Raw genomic sequence first — 25,449 nt, 5'->3', positions numbered from 1 at the left:
ATATGGGTTGTTTCCCTACTTTTCTGGGAAGGATCTGGGCACTTAGGGCTCAAGGAAAAAAGTTACAAGACCCAAGAGGGCTTCAGATTGTGGGCCCCCCTATTATCTCCACAGATGGAGAAAAATTCACAAGCCATGTTATAAAGTACCATCAAGACCCCTTGCCTACCATGTCTGTGGGACTTCCTCTGCCCCATCTCTAATCTAGGAATTACTGTTTCTGATGGAATTACTCAGTGAAATAATTATTTAGAATTGGTTTTGGCTTACTACATTGATGCCAACCAAGTAAATGCCCAACCACTGTTCTTATGTAATTACCGAGTTCTTTAAAATGATGCCAAAAGGAGCCTTTGCCAACTTAGTTATGGCTAGGCTGCCAGATGTAATTTCTCTTAGGTGAAAAGTGGTGTTAAATACATGTAACACTCTGTAAAATAAGTGATAAAACTAGAGCATTAGATTCAAAACAGATCCAAAGAAGTAAACATACTCAGATAAAGGAGGAGGAATGTTCGTAGCTCCATTCTTTGGTGCGATCCATCTCACACAGTGTTTATTAAATCTGCTTTTCCACGTTACATCCAGAGAATAAAAAAAGGAAAGGGAACACATTTCCAAGGATGAAATTTCCACATTTATTTTTCTTTCATGTGCATAGAAAATGGCAGTGAAGTGTCCTATGAAAGAGGCAGGGAATGGGCATGGAGCTGCTCTGCAGACTGGACTTTGTGCTTCCCAAGTACACTACTCACTGTGAAAACACAGGGTGTTGGAGTTGGTTTCTAATTCTTATCAGTTCCTTGGGTTTCCCATTTGTTTTCTATGCTGTCAGTTTCTTCAAATCTCTTTTCAAATGACACACTGCATTACAAATGATGGCACTTAACCAATGTGGCATTTCCATATTTACACCAACAAAAGAAATTTACAAGACATAATAGCATACAATCTTGACATTTAGTAATAGCAATAAAACATGAAGGGCATCCATTTTATTTTCTTCTGTACAAACTATCAGAACATAACTTTATTCACATTAAAAAAATCATCTTTAATTTGATTTGACCTACACATTCCCCCATCTCATTTCACCCATTTCTCAAACCTCTCATCACATCACCCACACCTTCACCAGACTATAGAATCTACAAGTAATTAGATCTAACACCTAAATAGAGCTTAGAAAGTTCTTTCCCAAGAGTTTCCTCACTTCCCTGAAAATTCCTCAAAAAAGAAAAAAAAATGCTCTTCACTCATTCCTTCCATTTCACTTTCACATTTCATCATCAAATCAGCAAGACGGACTTTTCACCTCAATCCAAACAAGGTTAGAAAGAAAGAGTTCTCTGCTGAGCGTCTTGATGCTACACCCATGAATCTGGGGACCCTGGGTACTGTTCTGCTCTGTAAGAAGGTCGTTTGGTGGAATAAAAGTCTACGTAATTTGTGGTCGATTTCAGTCCATACTGTGTGGAGTAATCAGTAGAAGCTGGAAAATGAACTCGGTCATCAAAATAAGGATCTTCATAGCTATGAGGAGACTGTAAATACAATCTGTATGCATCAAAGTTCTTTCTGTTGGAGTCATCTTGACTATAATACAGCTGTTGATGCTGTTGACAAAATGGAAAGGCAAATGAGTGAAAGCAATATTTAAAAGCATACATTTAAAGAAAATTCACGTGGGCTTCCTGCTTTACATTTTTAAAGAAACATTCCTGGGCTTATGATTAGAAGTTGCTGCAGGTGGAGGGCATTATGGATGTTAAACTGCATTGGCAGGTAGGCTGGCTGAGTTTGCCCCAGTCCTGTCCAAGGTCTCTAGAGAAGTGGGTGCCTCAGGAAAGCCCAAGAACCTAGTGGCAGGTGGCCTGCGCTACCTCTCCTCCTTACTGGAGGCCCTGTTCTGCATCCTGCTGTACAGAGGCCTGTCACCATCAGATAAAGGAAGAGGAAGGTCTCCATGTTGGCTTTTACCCAGGGAATCTTTAACATACCATCAATTTAGTTGGGACTTAGATTTTTGGCCTTAGATAACTGAACAGTTTATAGAATCGTCTTTTAAAGCATTTACCTCAGAGATGAAGCTTGAGTGTATCCTTCAATTTTAAACAACATATGTGGTTTGGGGAACAACAGTCACACTTTGGAAACTCTGTTGTAAATTGTGCTATTAAAGGAATAAGCAATCTCAAGGAAGGGATATGTGAGTAACTACGATTCTGGAGGAAAAGCCTTCCCTAAGTTGGAGCTAATAAATACATCTAAAGAAAGCAAGGCTCTGCACTCCTGTGTGCCCACATAGTATACTCATGCCCCATTTCCTTTTATGCTGTTATAGCTTTAACCTCACATTGATTCTTAACATCATGGTTCTATTTGTCTTTTTTATTATGTCTAAATGCCCCCACTTAGTAAAATGTAACAAATTTACTACATAGTATCAACATCATATTCTGGAATTAAATTCATTCTAACCTTATAAGGTTTACTGAGCTAAAATCTACTTACCAGGAGCTAATGCTATCATCTCCTTTTAAAGTTCAGTTATGATTGTGAGGCTATTTTATCCTGACTAAAAAAAATTATCACCTAATTCAGGCATAAAGTGCACACCTGTAGCCCAGCAACTTGGGAGGATCACAGCAAGCAAGAACCTACCTCAAAAACAAAACAAACAAACAAACAAAAAACTAGCATAAATATGAGTAATTTGGGAAGTTGTTTTTCTTTAATCTACAAAGAAAAGATAAAGGAGTGGAGAGGGGTCTTAGAACATCCTTACCCAAAGGATAGATACAGTTGTATCTTGGGAAACTCCAAGTGCTTTGTGTTATTAGAGGGTAAGTAGAAAGATCAGATGGCCCAGGTGGACCACAGACTCAGGAAAACCCTGAAACTGATTACAGGTCCCTTCTGAGCACAACCTTGGTGTGTTACAACCATGGTACCCCCCTTAGGATGGCTGTACTCCCCAGCCATGTCTGAGTCCACTCTGACCTCAAGGCCAAAATCTCAGAGTTTTAAAATCATGGAGTATGGACAGGGAGGAAGTCATGAAGATGGAAAATGAAGTATACAAAAAGAGAACACTGAGATGAGAGTAGAGTGTGCTTACCAACCTTTACTCACCGAGAGGATGGGAGAGGTTCTAGAGCTTAACAATAACAACAATAAAAAAGAGTAGGAAAGGGACAATTGTTGGGCAAAGAATATGAACTAAAGACGTCTCAGCTGTTTCCATCAGTGGCATGGTGGTCTCAGCAGGACCCACATGGATACTCAAGAACATGAGGCTACTGCATAAGTGCTTTATTTAAAGGAGTGAAATCCCGGGGAAAACTCCTTGGGTCCTGCTGTGCTGGCTCAGCTCTGAGAAATCAACCCAGATGGGCCCCTTACTGTGTTACTATTAATCGGCCTTCTATACAAATGATATTGCAAATTCACCTGTAGCCGTCTATTTTGTTCTCTTGCTGGTGAGGAATAGGAACTGATGTAAATTGGTGAAGGTTTGCTGGAGCCTGTAAGAAAATATTTTATGAAATTAAAACTAGTGCTCATTACTCTGGTCCATTAGGCTGTGCAGTGTCCCCACAGTAGGGCTGATGCTGTCCCCCACAGGGCCTGCCTTCCCCAGCGACAGCACAAACTGAGGGGTAGCAGCTTGGGCTCTCTGGAAGTAGCTTGACTATTGCTTACCCAGGTTAAGAGCAAAAATAGGCCGCATGTGTGTTTCAGCAAAAAGCAACATTGATGCACAGCCCATCAAAAAGGGGTCCTTCTGGAGCTCTGCTCAGACTTGGAGGGATTTCCCCAGTGGGTTTTGAGCAGCAGCACAACTCCTTGAGCTGAGGAGAGCCACTCTGCCAGGACTCTGAACTAGAGCCATGGATCAGAGAGGGAGGGTAATACACATTGGAACAAGCCCCAGGCCTTTAAATAACTGAGACTGAAAAACCCCAGGTTCTGGGAAGAGCAGGCAGGGGCGGTTCTCAGCTGTGGGGCCACATGGAGGCACAATCTTGTGTTTGCCATAGTTAAGTATGTTGTAAAATGAAAAGAACTTGGTAATTAGATAATTGTTCTTAAGAGTCCGTGGAAGACTCCTGATGATGTAATTGGTTACTCTTCAATTATTGTTAAGGCTAGCAAAGATTTTTATTTTTTAATGAGGAAAATGAAACATACTTGAGGCAAATTAGTTTATTGAAGCAAGCAAGGAAATACAGAAGGGTGTGCATGCTAAAGAGGAGATCTTTAAAATACAGCAGGCCGCTGCAAATCTGAAGCAGCCATGCACTTCAGTTTGTGCATTTCCTTTTGCACAGAGCTTGGTATTTGAAATGTAGCATCTGCAATTTTCTGAGCTATTAATTGCCATGGTAACAATAGCCGATTAGTAAACAGTCCTGTGAAATCACAATTTCAAAGACAACAGCATAACTGAGATTGTTCCCCCAGCAGTGGTTAAGTTGCCAACAGCTTTTATTTATTCCTTTTTAATAAATAGGTTTTTTGAGAAAAGAATACTTTTTTTGGTGGGGGGGATTGCTGATACTGACTTATTTGAAGCCTCTGTAGTAATAGTTTGCTAGATAGTTGAGAATGGGGGTAATATGAAATCTTGGTAGCCTTTAGGCTAGCATCCTTTAAAATAAATTTTATGCACATCTTTCTGAATAGATAAAAATATTAACACTATGTAACATTATTTTGGTTATTCTTAAAAAAACAATCATTCTGAGGAGAATCACATTATACATTATGCAAAGTCATTCAAATTTAGTCTTTTCCATGAAAATGTAAATGGAATTGATCTCCATTCTCTTTTCTGGTTTAAAAGAGATGAGCCATTCTAGAAGTGGCCTCTGCAAAACCACACAGAGCCCAGGGATCTGATGCATGAGGGACATGGAGAGAGACTGCTCAAGCAGGGAAGGAATGGAGTGAAGGGATTGTCCCTCTGGGCAGCCAAGTGATATACTTGGATCTAGCCCTCCTTTTATTCGTGGCCACTGTATAACTATATTAGCTCATTTTATATAAACAATTGGAAAAGGCAACATCTGAAAGTAAGAAAGAAGAGACTGGTTTCTGCTGGGGGACCGTCTCAATGCAAGCACAGGCTACTTCCCAGAGCACTGCTCAAGTGCCCAGAAACACGGCTTTTCAAGGTACTGCATCACACACCCAGCTGGCGTCTTACCAGGGTACAGGCCTTTATGTGTGGCATCCCCTTGGCTATTGTAATACTGCATAGGTGGCTGGGTCCTATCGTATTCAGAGCGAGGGTCTCTGATTCCTAACAGTGCTGGTGAGGAAGAGGTGCTGCCGACTGAAGGGAGAGGCAAAGGAGCAGGGAGAGAGAAAGGGGGAAAGAGAGAAATCAGACTGTCAGCGTCTCTGGAAATCCTTTCCAGAAAAACAAAGGTCAGTAATTAGAAATGCCACACAGCTGGTGCTAGAAGTCAGCTCTTAGAGGTGCTGGGAGTTGAGGAACAGCCAGACCCGAGCACTAAGCACCAACCACCAAGAACACAGCCTCCAAGTCTGCCCCTGCAGAGTCAGCAAGGTCAACCCCCGACTGCTCCCCAGCTGCAGAGGAAGTGGCCCAGCTGGAGAGGTGCAGCACACAGGCCATTCGGGTCTGCCCTCAGTGACTCCATCAGCCCTTTGGAACTCAGTGATCGGAGTAACCTGCTGGCCATGCAAGAGTTAACATGTGCTATTTTATGACTGCAGTTCGGTTGCTAGTAAAACACCCACCTATTATCTTTTATGTACCGCTCTTCAGGAAACAGAGGCTTTATGGCATGTTTGATTTCTAATTATTTCAAAATATCTCCATCTCTCAATGTGTTTGATTAAAAATGCCCAGTCCATAAAATTTATAAATCTCTTTTTGGTCATCTGCCATCAGGGAAATCATGCAAGCTCAGTACTGGTCACGAAGGTCACGGTGCTAAGCCCTCCTTACAAGGCTCAGTTTGGGCCAAACACTTAATAATGCATCTACCCAATGGTGCTCCTTTGGACATTTTGTCAGAGATGGAAGAGAAACATTTCACATACATATATTTTCTTTTTCTCATAAAAAAAAAAAATCTCACTTGCATGGAAGTTAATTACAAATTAGAGTGGCTATCTATTCCCTTGACACAGCGCCCAAATCTTAGCACCAGGGTCTGGTAAGTGCGAATGCTTTAAGTGGAAAACTGACTTTGCTGAGCCATCTCCTCACTGACACAGGGCTACTCTGTGCTGAGTACAGGGGAGCATGCAAAGGCAGAATCTCTGTGCTACTCATCTGGTTCACCTTCTAGGGGGTGTCAGGACAGAAAAAGACCTGCTTCCCTCTCACAATATATAAGCGAGGCATTGGAAGTGTCCATAAGCAGCTCCCACAGTAGTGCTATGGGATTGATGGTCAGTCCTTAGAATAACTGGATAAAAACCAGCAAAATATACCCTGCCTCTGAACAAAGTTCAAAGGGTTACCTAGGGACTGGCACAGCGGCTAGTCAACACTTCTAGCACAGATACTTAAGAGGTCCATAAAACAAGTTCACTGCTTAGTAACTGTGTGCTGATTTGTTGAAAATGATTCTTTGCTTGTACACATGCTTTTATTAAGTGGTCAAAGTCTCTTGGTTCCGCTGGCATCCCTATTCCTAAGTCCCTAAGGGATTCTGAACATTTTCATAAAAGACAGCCTCAGGCTCAGCAAGGATGTTAAAAACCAGCCATAGGACTCTCTGAAGAAAACTCACAATTTTAAAACTAAGTTATAAATATCCACCATACTTAGTAGGCACAGATAATGCTAAAAGATTCCCAGTACAACTGGGGACATCCAATTATGTGCAAGCTCCACCAGGCATGTATATTAATCTTTTTGTCCATATTTGTCCACATGAGCAATAAGACTGTCAGCAGCAGCATAGTTGACTACAGCAGATAATATTTATAAGTCAGAATGGTGATTTAAAGCCAAATAAAATAAGATACTTATTACTTTCCCTATTTCATTTAGTTAAGAATTAAATTTATAGGATTGACTTGGCTTGGTAGTAATAACCTTCTCTTGCATGTAAAAAAAATTTAGTCTGAATCTCAAAACATTCTTACCACCAAGTTTAACAGTATAGATAGGTAGGTGATATGGTTGCCAAGATTATCAACCTAAAAGCCAAAAGGAATGCCTACAAAGCCATTTTGTGAGGCCTGCTCCCGTGGCTGTGGTGCTGGGGGTGGGTAATGCAGCCAGCGAACCAGGGGCCTCTCCAGACTGCAAACCAAAAGATCTTGTTCAAGGACTCTGTTTCTAAGAGGTTTTACCAAAAAACTAAAGAATCACTTTGGAGTTGATTCCAAATTTGAGGCCAGTAGGCAGTCAGGGTGGCCATTTTCAGGTCTCCCCCAGTGTGCCTCTGTGCCTCCAAGTGTGCGGTTTCCAGGTACCTGACCAGCTGGCCAAATGTAGATTCCAGGCCCCTTCTCAAACCTAGTAAAGTGAAATCTTGGTATGGGGACAGACACTGGGATTCTTTTATATACTGCAGCTGATGTTAACTTGTATACAGTTTTCCAATGGAAGGAAGAAAGTGGGTTTATTGTTTATAACCGTGTGTAATTCCCAAAGAAGGCTTTCCACTTGATGTGCAGTGTCAGAGGTGACAGGCTTAGTCAGCTCACGTTCAGCCTTCCCTGGTGGGGAAACAATGTTCTGCTGCACAAATGCTCTCACAATGGAGTACAGTTTACGCACTGACCTGACTGAATGATGGGTGACATCTGTTGGTTGGTCGTGGACAAGGAAGGATGTGATTTGAATCGGTCTCGCTCTAATGTCGACACAGGTGTAATAAAATGGTTCTGATTCCACCCATCCTGTGGAGTGAAAGGAGAAAAAGAAACCTCTCAAATGAATAATGACATTTCATTACAATAAATGATTATGAATGTGTGCTCTGCTGAATGCTAATTATCCCAGAGCTATTCTTGTAGCTTACCTTTTTATAAATGCTCCGGAGGTCCCGATATTGCCATAATGTATTCAAGACCTGGGCTGCTGCCTTCACCACTTTCAGAGAGGACCTAGGGAGAGAGTAAGGACATTAATGAATGTGGGCAGCATGGCCTCAGCCTGCACTTGGAGAGACTGAGGCTGTAAACCAGTGGCTAAGAGGTCACAGAGATCACAGAGACAGAGGCTGCCCTGGGAATGAATATGTGATCGTGCCCAGGAGTTCATCAAGCCTGGGGCTGACTAGAGCTTGCAAGAGCCAAAGTGTGGTTCTCAGGCAGTCAGCTCTGTGGTGAGAGGCTGAGGCCAGGATAAGCCTAAGTGAGGGTCTCTTGAGGTGTCTGCCCCAACGCTGCTGGGATTACAGGCATGCACCACCTGCCTGGCCCTTCCACATCTCTATCAAAGGTCACTGACCTCACTGGCTTCCCTGTTTTTTTTTTTTATATATCAATGTGACTGTGACCATATATCCTGTATCTGTGACCCTCCCAAATTAATTTTCCCTCTTCATTATTAGGCCTTCAGCTGCATACTTTCATTGCCTCATGTCATTTATGACTTTGTAGACAAATATATGAGTTCTAATGTTCAATGTGGAAAATATGGCCAGTGCTTATTGCAGGTTACTGCACCCCGAGTTCAATCCCATGGTTACTGCTTACTCTCAAAGACATTTTCTAATTGCTGGTGCTCTTTCTAAGCAATGCCTGCCCTGGTCATTGAATTCACCTTGGGAGCCACTGCTCTCAATCAGTGACCTCACAGTAAATGAAGAAGAAAAGGCAGTTTCTCGCCTCAGCTGAGGCTCGGATCACCATGGGAGGGGTGTGCTCAGGGACAACACCTGGGGAGTCTGACCTGAGGAGAATCCAATTCTGGTTTTGGAATTCATTTTAACACTGAAAGTCTGACTTCAAATGTATATACTAGGTACAAAATCTGATTTCCTTCCCAATTAAAGATGAAGGAAGTGGAGGAAAAAGAGGTGCATAGGCTATAAGTCACTTCCTTTGCTCCTGACGGTATAAAGTAAGTTTCCTGATGGTATAAAGTAAGTTGCTGAGGTTCTGAGGGCTTAGGTGAGGGCTGAGAACAGGTAAATTCCTGGGTTTCAGGGGCTCTGTTCTTGCTAGTGGTGCACATCTGAACTCACCTGTATCCACCTCCACTCCTTCCTCTCAGGTTTCTGACTAGTTAAGAGTGGAACTAGGTAAACCAAACTAGCTCAAACAAAGCCTTTTAAAACTTTTCACTAATAACACAGAACAAGGCACTACCTCCAGGAAATGAACAGAGATGAAATTTTAGGCACCCAAGATGACCTCTGGGAGACAGATTTTGGAAACCTCAGTTTACAACCATCCCACTCTTAGCTGGGTCCTACCACTGCTGCTGTTTATCTCCTTGTCTTTTAAGTGACAGGCAGCCAGGACGGTGGCCTGAGAGGCAGTCCCCTTACTTGCCTGTGAGGACAACAGTTGTAACACTCGACAAGGCAGGACCATGCCTGGTTTATACCTCGATGCAGACAGGCTGGGTATTTTCAAGTACATATTCTATGAGTAGAAACTTGCATCATCAAACTTGAGGACAGCAAGGAAGTTTCTTTTTTCTCCTTTGCAGTTTGACTTTTTGAAAGATCTATGTATTCACATCTCCAGTTCCCTTCATCCCATCTTCTCTTAAACCAAAGCTTCCACATTGTTATACAAGTGGTCAGCTCAGACCTCAACCTGCCCGACCAAGCAGGGTCACTTGACCCTTGCTCATCTGTGTAACACCTCCTTCACTTGGTTTCTAAGACAACACATGCTCCTGGTTTTCTTCTGAACATTCTGTCTACTCTTTCCTGGGCTTGTTTACTGAGTCCTCATCTCCTTTACCTCTAAGCATGAGGGATATCAGCCCTCAAACCTCTTCTCTTTTTTGTTTATTTCCTTAGTGGTTGCATCTTATTTTACTTCTCTAAATAAATAATTTAGACACTGCTGATTCCCAAATTTATATTTCCAACCAGAGCCTCAACCCTGCTCTCAGCTCTCCATATTTTTGGAGAGCCTGTCTCCTCTGCCTTTGGTTATGTTCACCAGCTTTTCTATGCCCCTGGAGTCGGCCAGGGCTTTGGCATTCTCCATGTTTTTGCTGGTGACCTTGGTATAATCTACTGCTGATGACACACCCAACTCAGATATCTAATAGACATCTCAAACGTGAAAATCCAGAGCAAACTCCTGGTCTTTCTCTAGTAGACTTCCTTGATCTTGGACTTCCAAGCCTCCAGAACTGGGAGAAATACACGTCTGCTGTTTATAAGCACCCCTCACCCCCGAGTCCTTGATATTTTGTTATAGTAGCTCAAGCAGACTATGGCAGAGACCAAAAAAAAAAAAAAAAAATATGCAGGATTAGGAGTGTTGCAATGAAGTAAAAATTAGAAAAGGGGACATGTGATAGAAAAAAAAATCTCCTAATATAATAGGTTTTAACTGCTGGAGACTGCTTAGCTTATCAGCATGTAAGAAATGCAGAAATAAGTCCTTTCCAACAGGAACATATCTTCAACAAAAGCCCTTATCACAAAGCAAACCCAGGATTGACAGCCCCATGCAGGCCCCTTCCCCTGCAGACTTGCCTATCTCCTCTGCCTTTGGTTATGTTCACCAGCTTTTCTATGCCCCCGGAGTCGGCCAGGGCTTTGGCATTCTCCATGTTTTTGCTGGTGACCTCATGCAGAGCACAGCAGATGGCAGCCATGGTCTCATCGGACAGTATGCTGGGGCCGTTGCCACCTGGAAGCCGGTTGACCAGGTCTCGCATGGCATATTTACCTGCCAAAAATGCAAAAGATTAAGTTCTAAATTCAAAAGGTGCAAGGTTGTGTTGTTTCTTGAAAGATTTGGATAGTGTGCGGGCTCTTAAAAAGAACCACTTTCAAAAGGAGGCATAGAGAAAAGAAAAAAGCAGTACCCACAGCAAAGAAGAAAAGCACAAATGTAATTGTAAAGGAAAGTTAACATTTACTGCAGTGTCACTTGAAAAAATGATTGGTTAATAAAACATTACTGTCAGTTGCTGAAAGAAAATATAAATCAACGCATAAAATTGGGTAGACTAACCAAGTTGCTTTAATTTAACTATTTTCAGTAAGAGTGAGTAATGAAGGAATTATGATAGTAAATTTTATTGTGGATTGAATTCTAACGCATCAAAAACACCTCAATTTCCCCTGGAAGCTTTTAAAAACTTCTCTTTGAACCTGGGTCAAATAGAGTTGCCAAATAATACTTTTTATTAAGTCTTTCAGGTTCTTAACTTGTGAACTGGGCATAGTTACATATTTTTATCAAGCTGATGGTGTATATCAGCTGGCAATAACATTTTAGTCTCTTTAAAGGAAGACACAAATAAAAATTTCTTATAATTATACATATATTATCTCCTAGGAGTAATGTAATAATAATAAGGTACTTGATAAGACAAGGCTAGGGGAGTTTCATAGCTACTGAAGCAATTCTTTATAAACACTGAATTTTTCTTACTCCTCTCCAAAAGTGATTATCTCTAGCTTTTTCAATTTCAATTACCATCTGACAAACTGGAATAAATGCACTACAAACAAAAGAAATTAACTAAAGCTCAAGTAAATATTTTCTTAGTCCTTTCCCCCCATGCTAATAATTGAGTGGATGCAAAATGGGATTTTCATCAAAGACCTATTTATAAACAGTGGTAAAGAAGACAGCTGTAGCTATAGACTGTAATTCCAGCACGTCAGAGGGAAGCTCTGGCTTATTCTCGGCAGCATTGTTATGAAGAGTGGAAAAACAGTCATGACACTGGAAGGCCAGAAGATAAATGTGGGACCTGAGCACAGGTGATAATTTAGCATTGGTGACTGTGAATGCTCACAAATGACCAAAAGGTGCATGACATGTAACTTGTCATTTTGTTAAGGAGTAGCTTTAAATTGCACTCTTGAGGCTTATAGCTCATTCCTCCCGTGAGTGACTAAACCTGATGTTTCCCTCAAAACCTGTAGCTTCAGACAGAGGGGTGGGTCCAACTCAGTTTAGTATGCGGTAACTTTTGTGGAGTGACAAAACTTTGAAAAATAAGAATAAAAAATATATGCTGTGTGTAAAGTCCGTTGCTAGTGCTCCTGATGGACAAGAGGAGAGAGTGAAGGGCTCAAAAAAGGTGATAGTCTGAGGAACAGAAGTGCTGGGTATAGAAGAGCAAAATACTGAATCTGGAGGGGGGCTCCAGATCTCATAGAAATGACTCAGTTGAAGCAAACAAGAAAAAGTGGTTCATGGAATCATTCAAGAGGGTAGGCAACATGCTCTCACAAGAGATGAAATGTGAGTGAAAGTTGAAAATGGGTTACTAACAGAAAACAGGGGGAAAATTTTGAGAAGGCCAGGACTCTAAATTCCTTCTTCCCAGAAGACCATGCACTTGGTGGTACTGGCTCCTTGCCTGATGTAAGGCCTGGGTCTTCTCTCAGGTGCAGCAGAAGATAGGCACAGATGTATGTGCCAACCATTTATGTTTTAGTATTAGGAAGTCCTAAATTATACATGTTTCTTATAAGAAATTTAAAGAATACAGAGGTAACAAAAACAATTAAAAAAATTGTTCTTCTAGTTTTCTCTCAAGCAAATGTGGAACTCAGAGGAACAGCACATCTAGACTCAGGAACATGCTGGTCTAGGAACAGAGTATGGAGAGGCTTCCCCTTTTCTCTGTGGGGACTGAATTGGGTGTGGTTGTGTTAAAAGAGGTTGTTATGGGCAGTCCTGCTTGGCACTGTGTGAAGGGCTTCCCTTTAAGTCACCACATTTAAGTCTCACAGCAATTCTTTATTTTTTAATTTTTACTTGTCCTTTTTAGATATACATGACAATAGAGTGTTGACATGTTATACATACATGGAGTAGAACGTATTCTAATTAAGACCCCATTCTTGTGGGTGTACATGATGTGGAGTTTCACTGGTGGTGTAGTCATATATGAACATGGGAAAGTTATGTCCGATTTATTCTTTAAGGTATATATTGTCTTTGTTCTCTCTTCCTCTCTCTGTCATGGCATGTATTCCAGTGTAAACTGAACATAGATTTACATGAATACACACACAATCTTGCTCTGTTCTCCACCCTTCTCTGTTGTCAGCTATAGGGCTGGTACGGACTTGCCCATTTGTAGGTGACTGTCCTTATACCCCCTTCTCCTTTCTTCTTCACCTTGGGCCCTTGTTTGGAACAGCAGGTATTGTCCACTCCTTTCAGAGATTGGCTGAGGAAGAATTCCTTTCATTTCCAATCTAGATGCAGGAATTGAGCCTGGGTGGGGTTATGGGACACTGGATTACATGGTCGTTAGCAGCAGAGATCCAAGAGCTCAGGTCTTTGGAGGGTCCCTGAGCTTTTCTTTAACCCATACTTTGCTTGGGAAGCGGCAATGCCCTGGAGACAAGCAAGCTACCTAGGGTACAAACATTATGGAGGCACTCTAGTTGATTTTATGCATTTGCCAACCCTATCCTTGTGTGAGTCCAAGGGTGAAGGCCTCCTAAAATTTTATGCCCTAGGCGCCTTGCTTTCCTTATCCTAGTTCTGATCCTGCCCTGGAGTGGAAATGGCCTTAGGACAATGATTCTGTCCTGAGAGGGAAAAGCTACAAAAATGTTGATACAATTTCCTTTTTTAATTAAATTTAAAACATGATAGTGTTGGTGAAATAGCTGTTATCAGTGCTAGGAAAGGTAGAATCATATATATATATATATATATATATATATATTTTTTTTTTTTTGTTGCTCAGGAAATGGACTTCTTTTGGGAAATAAGGCACACCACATCCATCAAACAGTGTTATAAGGTACAACTGAAATTGCTGGCTTTTCTGGAAATTTACCTTCTTCGATCAATGTTTAATTAATGTGCCTGTCTCCTTCTAAAAAAGAATGGTCACAAATCAGGGTACCCAAAATGCCAAGAGACTGGGGACTAGGGCTCAGTTGTAATAACTTCAAATAGCACTTATTTATAAATTGAAAGAAGAGTTTTGCAAATATTGTAGTTGCTCTCCTTTGCAGTGTACCTTATCACCAGAACATACCTATGAGCTCCTTGTTGCGAACGTCTAGTGCCATATTCCTCAAGGCAGTTGCCACAGATGAGACAACTCTATCGTTATCCATTCTCAGAAGTTCCACAAGGATGGGGAGCCCTTTTTCTTTTCGGACAGCTGCCCGGATGTATGCTGCAAACTAGTGAGCAAAACAAGGTAATAAATAATATAAAAATGGAGACCCACTCGCACATCACTGTCATAAAAAAAGATGTATTCAAAAGATGAAATAATAGATTAAATGTTTTCTTTCAGATTAGAGATTAAATCTGTGGTGCCAGTAAAGAAAAAAACATAGTTTGGGAGAAAAAGATAGGCTGTGATGACTGATTTAAAAAGAAATCCCAAAGCCTGAAAATCTCAAACCACCATCTGTCAGATATTTTTGTGCAGAACAGAGAAGGCAGTGATTACTTTCTATCTCAGATACATAAACATGATTAAGGAAGGACTGCATGTTTTCTTTGCAGTTTGGCCTCATGCCAGGTCCAGAGGCTATAAATAGGATGGCAGAGACAGTAACCTGTCAACACACGTTAAAGGACAGCCTGTCTCCATCAGGTCATTTATTTTTCTGTATTCCTTGTGACAATATTTAGATTTCAGTAACCTATCAGAGATTGCTTAGAAAAGTCCCTTGTCTCAGAAGAAAGGGAATTCTCCAGAAATGACCAGCATCATAATTCATATATACAGGCAAAGAGTATGTATATTTGTGTGCAAAATGCATTCTCATTCAAGATTAGTTAGCTGCTGCTTTTTAAAAAAAACTCGCAGTCAAGGAATTCTTTTGTTACTACAAGGCAACTCAGTACAATGAGTAAAATTTGTGAGCCACATGAATTGGAAATGAATGCTAAGTCATCAGTGAAGCAAGTAAAAAAAAAGTAACATTAGAAAATGAATCTTTAATATTGTTTTGAGCTTTGAGCTTTAATTGACACTTTTACCAATGCAAATCATCCTTTAAAATCAGGATAATTGAAAGATGTTGCTCATGAAACATCTAAGAGTTTCCTGCTGTGGCCAAGATATGAGGACAAAGATCCACCAGACCTTTGTATTATTTTGAACATTAAAATATGTGATTGACACCCAGCCTCTTGAATACCAATAGAATAGATTATCTTAACAGTACAAATAAGAGGAAGAAATGCCTTTCAAAGATCTCATTGATATTCTTCATATGAAATGATACTCTTAGTTTCTAAATCAAATGAACTCTACAGGGGGGAAAGACAGCACAGGACTTGCTATAGGCTAAAGCACTCAGGCAGTTTTATCAACTTTCTCTGAAACCTGCAAAGCCAACTCCTTCTGTCTCACTTGGAGACCACCCACTCATCCAGGTACTAGTAGTCATCCCTGCTCCCTGAACACCTTCTGACTTGATGATGTCTGTGGCCATGATTATCTTTTTGTCTTAATGAGGGTCCAATATTTTGACTACCTCTGATATTATGAAATCACTTAAATACCATGTTTGTATTTAAAATGAACTCATCACCTGACTTTCGTTCACTGAGTGATACCAGAAATTAAATTCTAAAAAACTCAAGTCACTTACATTTTAATTACTGTCATTTTTTATTAGCATCAAGTGATCCTTTGATCTCAGAAACTAGAAGTGAATATTGGTCTCCAGTATGGATATTTCCAAATATTTATGTGCCAGAAATGGTCCTTTGTCCTCCACATGTATTACCTCACGTAACCCTCACAACCACCTCATTAGGTAAGTATTAATATTACTGCTTATAGATGAGGAAACTGAGGACATGAGACCCTAGGCAGCAACTCATAACAGAGGCTAGGATTCAGAACCAGTGTTCAACACTGTTATTAACACTCTAATTAGGAGCAACAATTAAATATCCACATTGGCTGAGTTCGAATTAGACAATAAATATTTGTGTATATTCAGTATAGCAGTCACCTGTATGTCTGTCAATGTGTTTTACTATCATGGATAATCCACTGGCTAAAAGAGTTTCATTTTGGGTGGTGATGGTGAAATGCAGTAAAAATAAGCATTATAATAATTCTATTAAAATACACTTGTCAGGAAGTTTTTAGATGACATTTAGAAAGTTTCATGAACTTGCTTATGATGGTTAACAATAGGAAGCCACCTTTAATTTTCATAAAGTCATGCATGCATAAGGAGACATGGAAACTCTTAGATCTGTATGCTCTGTAAGCATCTGAGAGAGGAGCCACACGGAGTCTCTCTCTGGACTAAGCTCATCATTTCTCACTGGGATGCCAAACTGACTTCCAAAGGGAATCCCAACCTCTCTACTTTTCTCTTTCTTCAGTTGACCTTCTAACTTGTGTGGTAAAACAGTGTCCACATCAGCTTAAACACTTTCAGGGCCCTTTTTGTCTGTAGGTCAGGTTCCAGCTCCGAATCTGATGTGGTACGGGGCTGCCACATGTTCCATTCCACGTTCTATTCCCTTTGCCTCAAGGACTAGACTTCAATATCCCCCATGCTGTCCTTTACTCCCTTCAGGCCTTTTTCCCATTTTCTCCTTTATCTGCGTCACTCCTCCTTCTATACTCCCAACCTCAGACTCTATGGCTTCAATTCTTTTTTTCACTATAGATTTTTAAATTTGTTCTTATTAGTTATACATGACAGCAGAATGCATTTCAGTTCATTGTACACAAATGGAACATAGCTTTTCATTTCCCTGGTAGCATACGATGTAGAGTTGTACCATATATGCTATCAAACATGTACCTAGGGTAATGATGTCTGTCTCATTCCAACATCTTTCCTACCCCCATGTCCTCTCCCTTCTCCTCCCTCCCCTTTGCCCAATCAAAGTCCCTTCATTCTTCCCACCCACCCCACCCTGCCCCCATTATGGATCAGCATCCACTTATCAGGGAGAACATTTGGCCTTGCATTTTTGGAGATTGGCTTACTTCACTTAGCATGATATTCTCCAACTCCATCCATTTACCTGCAAATGCCATAATTTTATTCTCTTTTAAGGTTGGATATTAGTTTGTTGTGTGTGTATATATATATATATATATATATATATATATATATATATATATATATATATATAGATATCTCTCTCTCTCTCTATATATATATATAGATAGATAGATATAGATCTCTCTCTCTCTCTCTCTCTCTCTCTATATATATATATATATATATATATATATAAAAAACACAGTTTCTTTATCCATTCACCTATTGAAGGGCATCTAGGTTGATTCCACAGTTTAGCTACTGTGAATTGAGCTGCTATAAACATTGATGTGTCTGCATCACTACAGTACACCAATTTTAAGTCCTTTGGGTACAAACTGAGGAGTGGGATGGCTGGGTTGAATGGTGGTTCCACTCTAAGTTTTTAAAGGAATCTCCATACTGCTTTCTAGAGTGGTTGCACCAATTTGCAGTGCATTGCTTTAATTTTTTACTTATCCTTAAAGATCCACTATGGGCAGCATTGTCCCTCAGGAAGCCACTTCTACCTCCTTGCTTGCCTCTTTTTCTCATTCTCCCTTCTCTCCTAGGCTGCACTGGATGCCCTCTTGCAAGATCCCACAGCACAGATCCTTGGATTTTACCCATTATTGACAGGCTATGTTTTCCTGAAGGCAAACCTTCAGATTCTTGAGAAATGGTGACATTCATCTTTGGATCCCCAGAGCAACTGCTTGTCTCCTTTCTTTCTTCTCTCCCTTTCACAGACAAACTCTAAACAAGCAGGTCCATTTCACCACCATGTCTGATCTGACCATGAGGACAGAAACAAGTGTGGAAAAGTGGAAGACATCCTACCTTCCAGTTGCCAGCAGAGAGGTTCTGAAGAGATCCAGCAGAGCCTTCCAAGGTGGCTGGGTTGGAACTTTCTGCCAGAAGAGTCAGATATGGTTTTACCACTGATGGATGCCACAGCATCTCAACTCCTTTGGGGGACTTTGACAGTCCTGGGATAGGACCAACTCCATCCCACTGGAAGACAAGCAGCACATGTTAAGTGAAGTAAAATGGACATGATCTTCCAAACCTGAAAACATGCATCCTTGCTAAACTGAGCTTTACTATGTAGCATTTGTTCAGTCCCTTGCTAAATATGGGATTTCTCACTCTCAAGAAAAAGAATAAAAACAGTATAAAACAAAATAACAACAAAAAACCTCAAACAACAACAACAACAACAACAACAACAAAACTTTGGAATTTCATATCAAATAAAATGCTGCTAACTTGATCCTCTTGTGGAGTTCTCTTTTTCTTTTTCTTCTTTTTCCCCCAGCAGCTTGGCTCAGAGTCTTTGCTGGGAGACTCTTTTCCTAGTAGGTCATCCAACTCATTCAGTCCGAGCAGCCGGGCCTGAGGGACCTCCAGCTCCAGCCGATAGGACAAGTTCCTCAGGGTGCACACGCAGTTCTCCACTGTCTGAAATCCAGTGGGGCGGATAATTAAAAACAGCACACAAAACGCTTCTGTACTGAATGCTACTGATAGGAAATAAATGGAAAATATGAAAGGACTTTTTTATTTATGGAAACCTGAAACACTCCAGAGAAAGAATTATGATTTAGGGTTCCACGGGGATATCCAGATGGCCAGGTGCAGAGCCCCTGAGGGTGGCTCTCAGTTCAGAGTTGTACTGAGGGTACAACTGAGGGCTGGAATTTATGCTGATTCACATGTATAAGGCCCTGGCTTGTGCTTCTGTGTTGGCTCCTGCAGTGCCAGACCAGTCAAGATGCCAGATCCTCATCTATCACCACTGCAAATCCTCAATGTGACAGCAGGTGTTACCTACTGCCTGCCTTGGGACCATCCCTGCCTGCTTGTCCCATCTCTCTCTGCCTCAACCTTCTACCTCCCTCTCTCTCTGGGGAACATTCAGTGCTTTCTTTATGTCAGCATTTTGCCTTCTGTACATGGTCTTTGGTCCCTTAAAGTCTGTTGGGTGGCCAACTGCCACTTTAACTCAAGAGTGTCTAAAGTCAAGTTCCACATCTGTCTACCTGGCAGGCTTCCCTTGCAAACTGCTTACCCTTTCAATTTCAACTGCAGATCTTTTGGTCCAACAGGCTCAAATAAACACCTGACTGTCACCTTGAACTTCTCCCCCACCTTCTCCTTGAACCTACCAGTCATCGTATTTCTTTTCTTTTTCAGATTCATCTCTTCTCAACAAGACCTACCAATGACCACTCCTAATCCAGGCCATCCTGACACCATGCAGGTGAAGCACCTCTGAATTCCTGACACTTTTAGTTCTGCCTTCCTGTTTCTTCCCACCTTCCTTAGGCCCTGGAGCATATCCTGGTTGGTTGTCACAGCTGACAAATGACAAGCAGAATGCCCTAAACTTGGGCAGGGATGGAGAAACAGAAGGGGAAGGGTAAGGGTCTGGGAACATGGACCAGCAGGACGGGGAAGTAAGAGAATATGAAGTGGTGCACCAAAAATGGGTGCTGGGGTGGGGGTATGACTGTAGTGGGGCAAGGAGGGCAGGAGGATGGGGGATCATAGTGCCTCGACTAGGAACTTTTGCTCAGTAGATGCTCAGGTACAGGTTGATCTGCTTTGAACAGCAGGGTATACAGAATTGGAAGAAAAAGTAGCAGGGACCATTCCTGGAGAGTGAACCTAGGAGAACCAGAGAGTAGGCCAGGACCTGTGCTATGTCCCTTACTACACAGGGTCACTCTGGTCATTGTTGTAGGGCTATTTTCTTATGGTGTTGAGTCCTTTTTCCTGTCAACTTGTAATTTTTAGACAGACTCAATCTTTGATGTAGAGACTAACTTCAGGAGGAGTGCTAATAATGGGCTCATGCTAGGAAGACTGAATTCAGAATTTCAAAAAGAATCCATGGCATGCGAATAATGGCACTAATAAACTGTTGTCACCTGCCACTGTGCCCTCATGTGGCTAGGCAGACACTGACCTTGCTGTCGTAATCAGATGTATTCACGCACGTGTGGATCACATACAACAAGGAGTCCACCAGCCCCTCACAGGATCGCATTTGCTTCCGTGCTTCCTCTCCGGCAGAGCTGAGGTTCCTAAGTGGGTGGAGACGTGGGAGCTGCTGAGAGGAACAACTTACTCATTAGGCACAAAGCCTTACCTTAATCATCAGAGAGAATGGACCATGGCAGCCATTCAGATTTGGTATGAGGAGACATTCTGGAGCTTGTATTTTAACATCCCCAAAGCTCAACAATGGCTGTTTCACCATTATCCAAACAAATAGGGGGAAACACCAGCATATGAACTTTAACTATTGCTCTCTTGACAGGTCACTTTCTCACCCCTAACATCATAACAAGGGGACTATCTTCCATATATGTAAAAAGAGGAAAATAAAAATACCTATCTCAAAGAACCATTGTGAGGCAAAAATGAATTGCTACATGTAGAGTGATTAGAAAAATACCTCACCCATACAAGGGTTAATTGATCCATGTTACAGTGGTAGTTAGTTTTAGACCTGTTCTCCCCTCCTAAGCCTGTAGACTCTTGCAATTCCCAAGCCTACTGTACTGTATTTGCATACACTAGGTAGTCATTAAAATGTTTATTGAATCAACAGAGGAAATACATAATTTCTTGTACAAAAATGTCAAGTTAAAATGGATATTTTCTTATGTTAAAACTTTTCTCATCTTTTCAATTATAAAAAAATGCTGAAAATTATTTTGGATCTCATCCATAGTGAAATTGTTTTTATATTGATTTGTCTTCCAAAATTGATATCAAGCCAGGTGCAGTGGCACATGCCTGTATTCTAGCTACTTGGGAGGCTCAGGCAAGTTCACAGCTAACCTCAGCAACTTAGTGAGACCCTGCCTCAAAATAAAAAGGGCTGGGGATTTAGCTCAGTGGTAGAGTGCTTGCCTAGCATGTACGAGGCACTGGACTCAATTCCTAGCAATATGCACACACAAAAATATTGATAGCAAATTACAAGAGTCTATTTTATGTCCCATTAATAAAGGTTCTAGGCTAACTTTGAACTTAAATAAATTGAGAATTTAAACAAAACTTGGACGAGAAAAGGGGTATTTAGAATGCCTTTTCCTTTCATCTTTGTTTTCCCAAGGCCAGAATGACAATGTCATCTGTGGTCCTTCTTCGGCTCTGACCATGCATCATCTCTTTGAGGCACTTAACACTGACTCTTCCCCTCCTTTAAGGTCTTCTGGGATCCTTCTGGTTTATCTCTATCTTGCTGCCTTTCCTTATAGGTGTCTTCTGCCCATGGTTCCTTCCCAGGCTCTACTTTGGACCCTTTCCTAACTCATTATCTTTGCACCCTCCTTCTTGCTTTCTTCTGCTCTGTGACTTTAATACAATCTATGACCCAGGGCCACCTTTGGCCCTGACCTATCTAAAACTCCCAACTCACATATCTAACTTTTTTTTTTAATATTATCATAGCTAATTCAACTTTCAAAATGGACATGGGCTAAACTCCCAACTGCTCACCCCTCCAACCTTTCTTTTCTCCTCCCCTCATCTGAACAGCACTTCTATATTTCCAGTGGATCCAGCCAAAGGTCTAGGAATTATCCTTCTTTCTTCCCATTTCCTCATCCCTTATATTTAATCCATTAGCACGTCTTGTCAGCTCTCAACAAAATAACCCCATCCTGGCTACCTCTCTTTAGCCCCTGGTCCAGGCCACTCTTATCATTTGCTGAACTACTGCAACAGTCTCACCTTCCTCTCTTCACCTCTGCTCAGTCTTCCTCATCATAGCCAGAACCAGTTATATCACTTCCTGTGTGAACACCCTCTCATGGCTTCTCATGGTACTTAGAATAAAATACAAAATTCTTCCTCTATTACAAAATTTGACATGATCTGGAACAAGTCTGTCCTTTGCTCACCAAGTGACCACTGTAAGCTCATTCCTGCCCCAGAGCCTTTACATTAATCCCTTTTTTGGACTATAACCCTTGTCTTCCTAACTCCTAATTACTCAAAGGAGTAACTCCCATGGTATTTCAGGTGTAGGTTAAATTTCACCTCATGACCATCAAAGTAACATCCCATAACCCTTTAATCACCCTCTTTTTTTTTTTTTAAATAATGCCCACTGATGGTTTCTTATTGTCTGGCTTCCTCAGTAGACCATGGTTCTATCAGGGCAGGGGCCTAGTCTGTCTTTTCACACAGATGACATTCTCCAAGTGTTTACAGCCCTGAACCATGTGATAGCCCAATGGCGTGCCCTGTCTTGGGCTGGCTGATAAGAATCAAACCTCCCCGGATTCAAGTGCTAGAGAGGATTAGGTGCTGCTTCCTCTGGTGTCTAGTAGGCCAGGTGACTCACCTGGGATCCTCCCCCAAGTCTCTCCCCACCTGCCCCAAGGGGGCTGATAGCCACCTCTCCCAATGCTGAAGGCTATGGAGCAGCAGCACCGCCCTCCTCAAGCTGTTTGAATGGTTTGAATGTTGAGCGGCATTTGCTGAGGGTTCACTCTCTGACACTTCCTTCAGGAGTCTGAGATGGATATGTCATCTTTATTCTAAAGATGTAGAAGTTGAGTGGGAAGTCAAGCTGCCTGAGGCCAGAGGCCATTCTCCCTGTCACAACCTGCCACTCTGCTCAAGACTTCTGTCTCAAGTTCCTGGGGGTACTGTTAGTCTGAGAAAAGGGCCGAATGTGATCTGATGGGTATTAATGGTAAATGATGAGTCTCACTACATACAATTAAAAGAGGCTTATTGCTTTTAAATGCTAAAGGTAAAGACTTAAACAAATAGTATGTGGGCTTATTTCAATTATTTATAAAATTCAAAATCAACATTGTTCAAAAGTTACACAAATCTTTACCCCAATTAAAAGCAAAAGGCTTTATCATATTTTGCATTTAAACAAAAAGAAGGCTGCAAACACACCAGCAATCGGAACATGATAACTAGAAAAATGCTATGAAAGTGAAAGACACTAGAATTTTGGTAGTAAGCTCAGACTGAAAAGGCCTTTCTGAATAATTCATAGAAGAGTTCTTTGTAAGACAACTTCTTTAAGTCCACAAGTCTGTGAGCATAATGTTTTTCTTACGGAATAAGAAAGTCCAGTGGCCTCAACCATGAAACAAAACTGAAATTTAGATATTAGCAAAGTCCTCCTACAATCGATTTACCTAGGGCACACATAATTTAATCACAGAATTAATTGGAAGGAAGAAATAAAGACTTTACCTCAGGCAACCTGTCGTGTTACGCAGAACTAGTGAAGTCTGAAATTTAATTTTATGATCATCATCAAAAGAAGAGTTATTCCACCCAGAATGTGGAACGATCACAGTGTTTGTTAAGGTTGAGAGGGCATCTCTGATGATTGTCATCTTGACGGCATCACATGAGGATAAATTCCAAAGAACTCCTAAAATGAATTTTCAAAAATCAGACCATTAGAGATTCTGCAGCTTTAGGAATAAAATAAACATATTAGCCCTAATTGATAGGAATTCAGTCTGTCCCAAACCTAATTTATAAGCCCATATCTGCAGCCAGCCTGGGGATGGACCTCTAATAAGTGTTGAGTGAACACACATGAGTTTCTGGCATCTTATAATGCACCTGTGGTTTTTGTAAAACTGTTCTTTATTGCAATACCCTTACATGCAGCAGCTATGTGACTTGAAAAAAAATTCCTTTTTCTTGGAAGACTGAAGACTGGCATGTTTCTCATCATCGGTCGCATCTTTTTATTTTATTTTTGCTACCAGGAAACTCAAGCTTTATAAATATAGTGCTTGCAGTAACTTTACTAGCAAGGAGAGTTGTTACATTTGTTTCATCTTCCTTATTTAGATAAAGTTTAAACATTTTTATCTCCTCTTTGAGATATTTATTATTATGTGTTTTAGGAGCACAAGTAACTGTCATTCCTTTTTAGAGAGGTGAAACTACCAATAAATAAAAAATCATCCATATTGTAATCCATACCAAGATTTCCAGGACAAGAGAACTTAAATGTAGTGTTTAGATTGTTATTTATCTAATGCTAAGCACATTAGAGGGTCTTCATTTCTGCGTCAACTGTGAGGTGAGTTAAATTATTGTTATAGCACATTTTTGAATAATTATGCTTATAGAAATTAGAGCAAGTCTGAAATGACATCTTTCCTAATACCATTTTCACATCAATGCTTTTTCCTGAGGGAAGGGGGTGGAGGAGAGATGGTGAAGCTGGTGTTCTGTGCATGAAAGTCTCTCAGAGTCCCGTATTCCTGATATACACTTGGCAAGCTGCTTGTAAGTCTTCACAGTGCTTTCAGAACTATCAACACTAAAACACTCGGGGCCCTGTGCAGAGGAAGGAGCAGGCAAAATCTGCTGTATCCACGGGAGCGTGTCAGGTTTGTGACTGATCTAGAGTGTTGGGCAATAGACAAGACCAAAAACTGCTGCTCCAGCATATCATGACCCACGCAGCCAGCCAGGAAACTGCCTGCTCAGCCTTCTCTGGACATGTTGTATAGGAGGAGGCTATGAGAGAGTAGATAGGAGCTTTTTCCTCTGTGAAAGAAGGAGAGGTGGAAGCAAAGGGCTAGAACTGAACCCTGATTATACACTGAGAGGGGCATCCCTTCCCTTGCTTGCCCCAGGCTGTGGAGGTAATTGTCAATAACAGTGGCTGATATATGTGCTCTGTCCTGGGTCCTGGATTCTGCTCTGCACCCGTGCTTACTCTTCTCTTCTTTTACTTGGTTTTGACTTCTGTACCTCATTAATTTGGTTTCCCTTGTCTCCTCTCACCCTGAAAGGATTTTCTCCTATCCCATCATAACCAGAGTCAGGACATCAGTCTCTAGTTAGGACCACCCTGGTTCTTCCTTCAAGATGGGTGGGGATGGGATGTGAGTGGGGTGGGGTCAGGAGATTTAGACAGAAGGGAAAAAAGAAAAGTGGGGAGAGGACTAGCAGGGTAGCCATAAATCTGGCTTTAATATTTTCTGCTAAAGAGGCCAAGTGTACTCAACTCAGGGTACCAATGGGGACTATAAGAAGGCGTGAGCCAGCCACAGTGACAGCATGTGGCCCACACCATCGATGGGGAAAGTGTCATTTCCCAACATTCCCTGCTGACAATTTTATAACATGTGGTTTCTAATGCCATTGATGCAATTCTTTTTCTATCAAAGCCTTTCAAATTCCTCCCTTCACAAAATTCAACTCATGGAAGCCAGCTTCGTTTTCCAATAAGTTATGTTCTGCTTCACAGAATAAATGCATTCCAGTCAAGTTAACTGCAAGGCAAGGT

The 25,449-nt window shown here is 41.2% G+C and overlaps 1 protein-coding gene across 9 annotated transcripts in view; it reads right to left on the bottom strand.

Annotated features, from left to right (window-relative positions):
* Positions 1-614: 614 nt before the first annotated feature.
* The window catches only part of Pkp4 (plakophilin 4), a 238,470-nt gene continuing 213,635 nt past the window's right edge, over positions 615-25,449 (bottom strand). For 6 of the 9 annotated variants that reach the window (XM_078017439.1, XM_078017442.1, XM_078017444.1 and 3 more), the window contains 11 exons: positions 23,382-23,565; positions 20,113-20,230; positions 18,411-18,602; positions 17,982-18,155; positions 14,159-14,309; positions 10,668-10,863; positions 8,019-8,103; positions 7,779-7,896; positions 5,213-5,341; positions 3,454-3,527; positions 615-1,616 (listed from right to left, as the gene is read on the bottom strand). In XM_078017439.1, the coding sequence (XP_077873565.1) occupies positions 1,368-1,616; positions 3,454-3,527; positions 5,213-5,341; positions 7,779-7,896; positions 8,019-8,103; positions 10,668-10,863; positions 14,159-14,309; positions 17,982-18,155; positions 18,411-18,602; positions 20,113-20,230; positions 23,382-23,565 (1,670 nt within the window). In that variant the 3' untranslated portion in view covers positions 615-1,367. The remainder of the gene's footprint in view (positions 1,617-3,453; positions 3,528-5,212; positions 5,342-7,778; positions 7,897-8,018; positions 8,104-10,667; positions 10,864-14,158; positions 14,310-17,981; positions 18,156-18,410; positions 18,603-20,112; positions 20,231-23,381; positions 23,566-25,449) is intronic. The other 3 variants (XM_078017443.1, XM_078017445.1, XM_078017446.1) reach the window with 2 other exon arrangements.

Source organism: Ictidomys tridecemlineatus, chromosome 7 (assembly GCF_052094955.1).
Source record: "Ictidomys tridecemlineatus isolate mIctTri1 chromosome 7, mIctTri1.hap1, whole genome shotgun sequence".
NCBI classification, from domain to species: Eukaryota; Metazoa; Chordata; class Mammalia; order Rodentia; family Sciuridae; genus Ictidomys; species Ictidomys tridecemlineatus.
The sequence above is the reverse complement of the archived record's forward strand: the minus strand, read 5'-3'. Positions and strand labels throughout refer to the sequence as shown.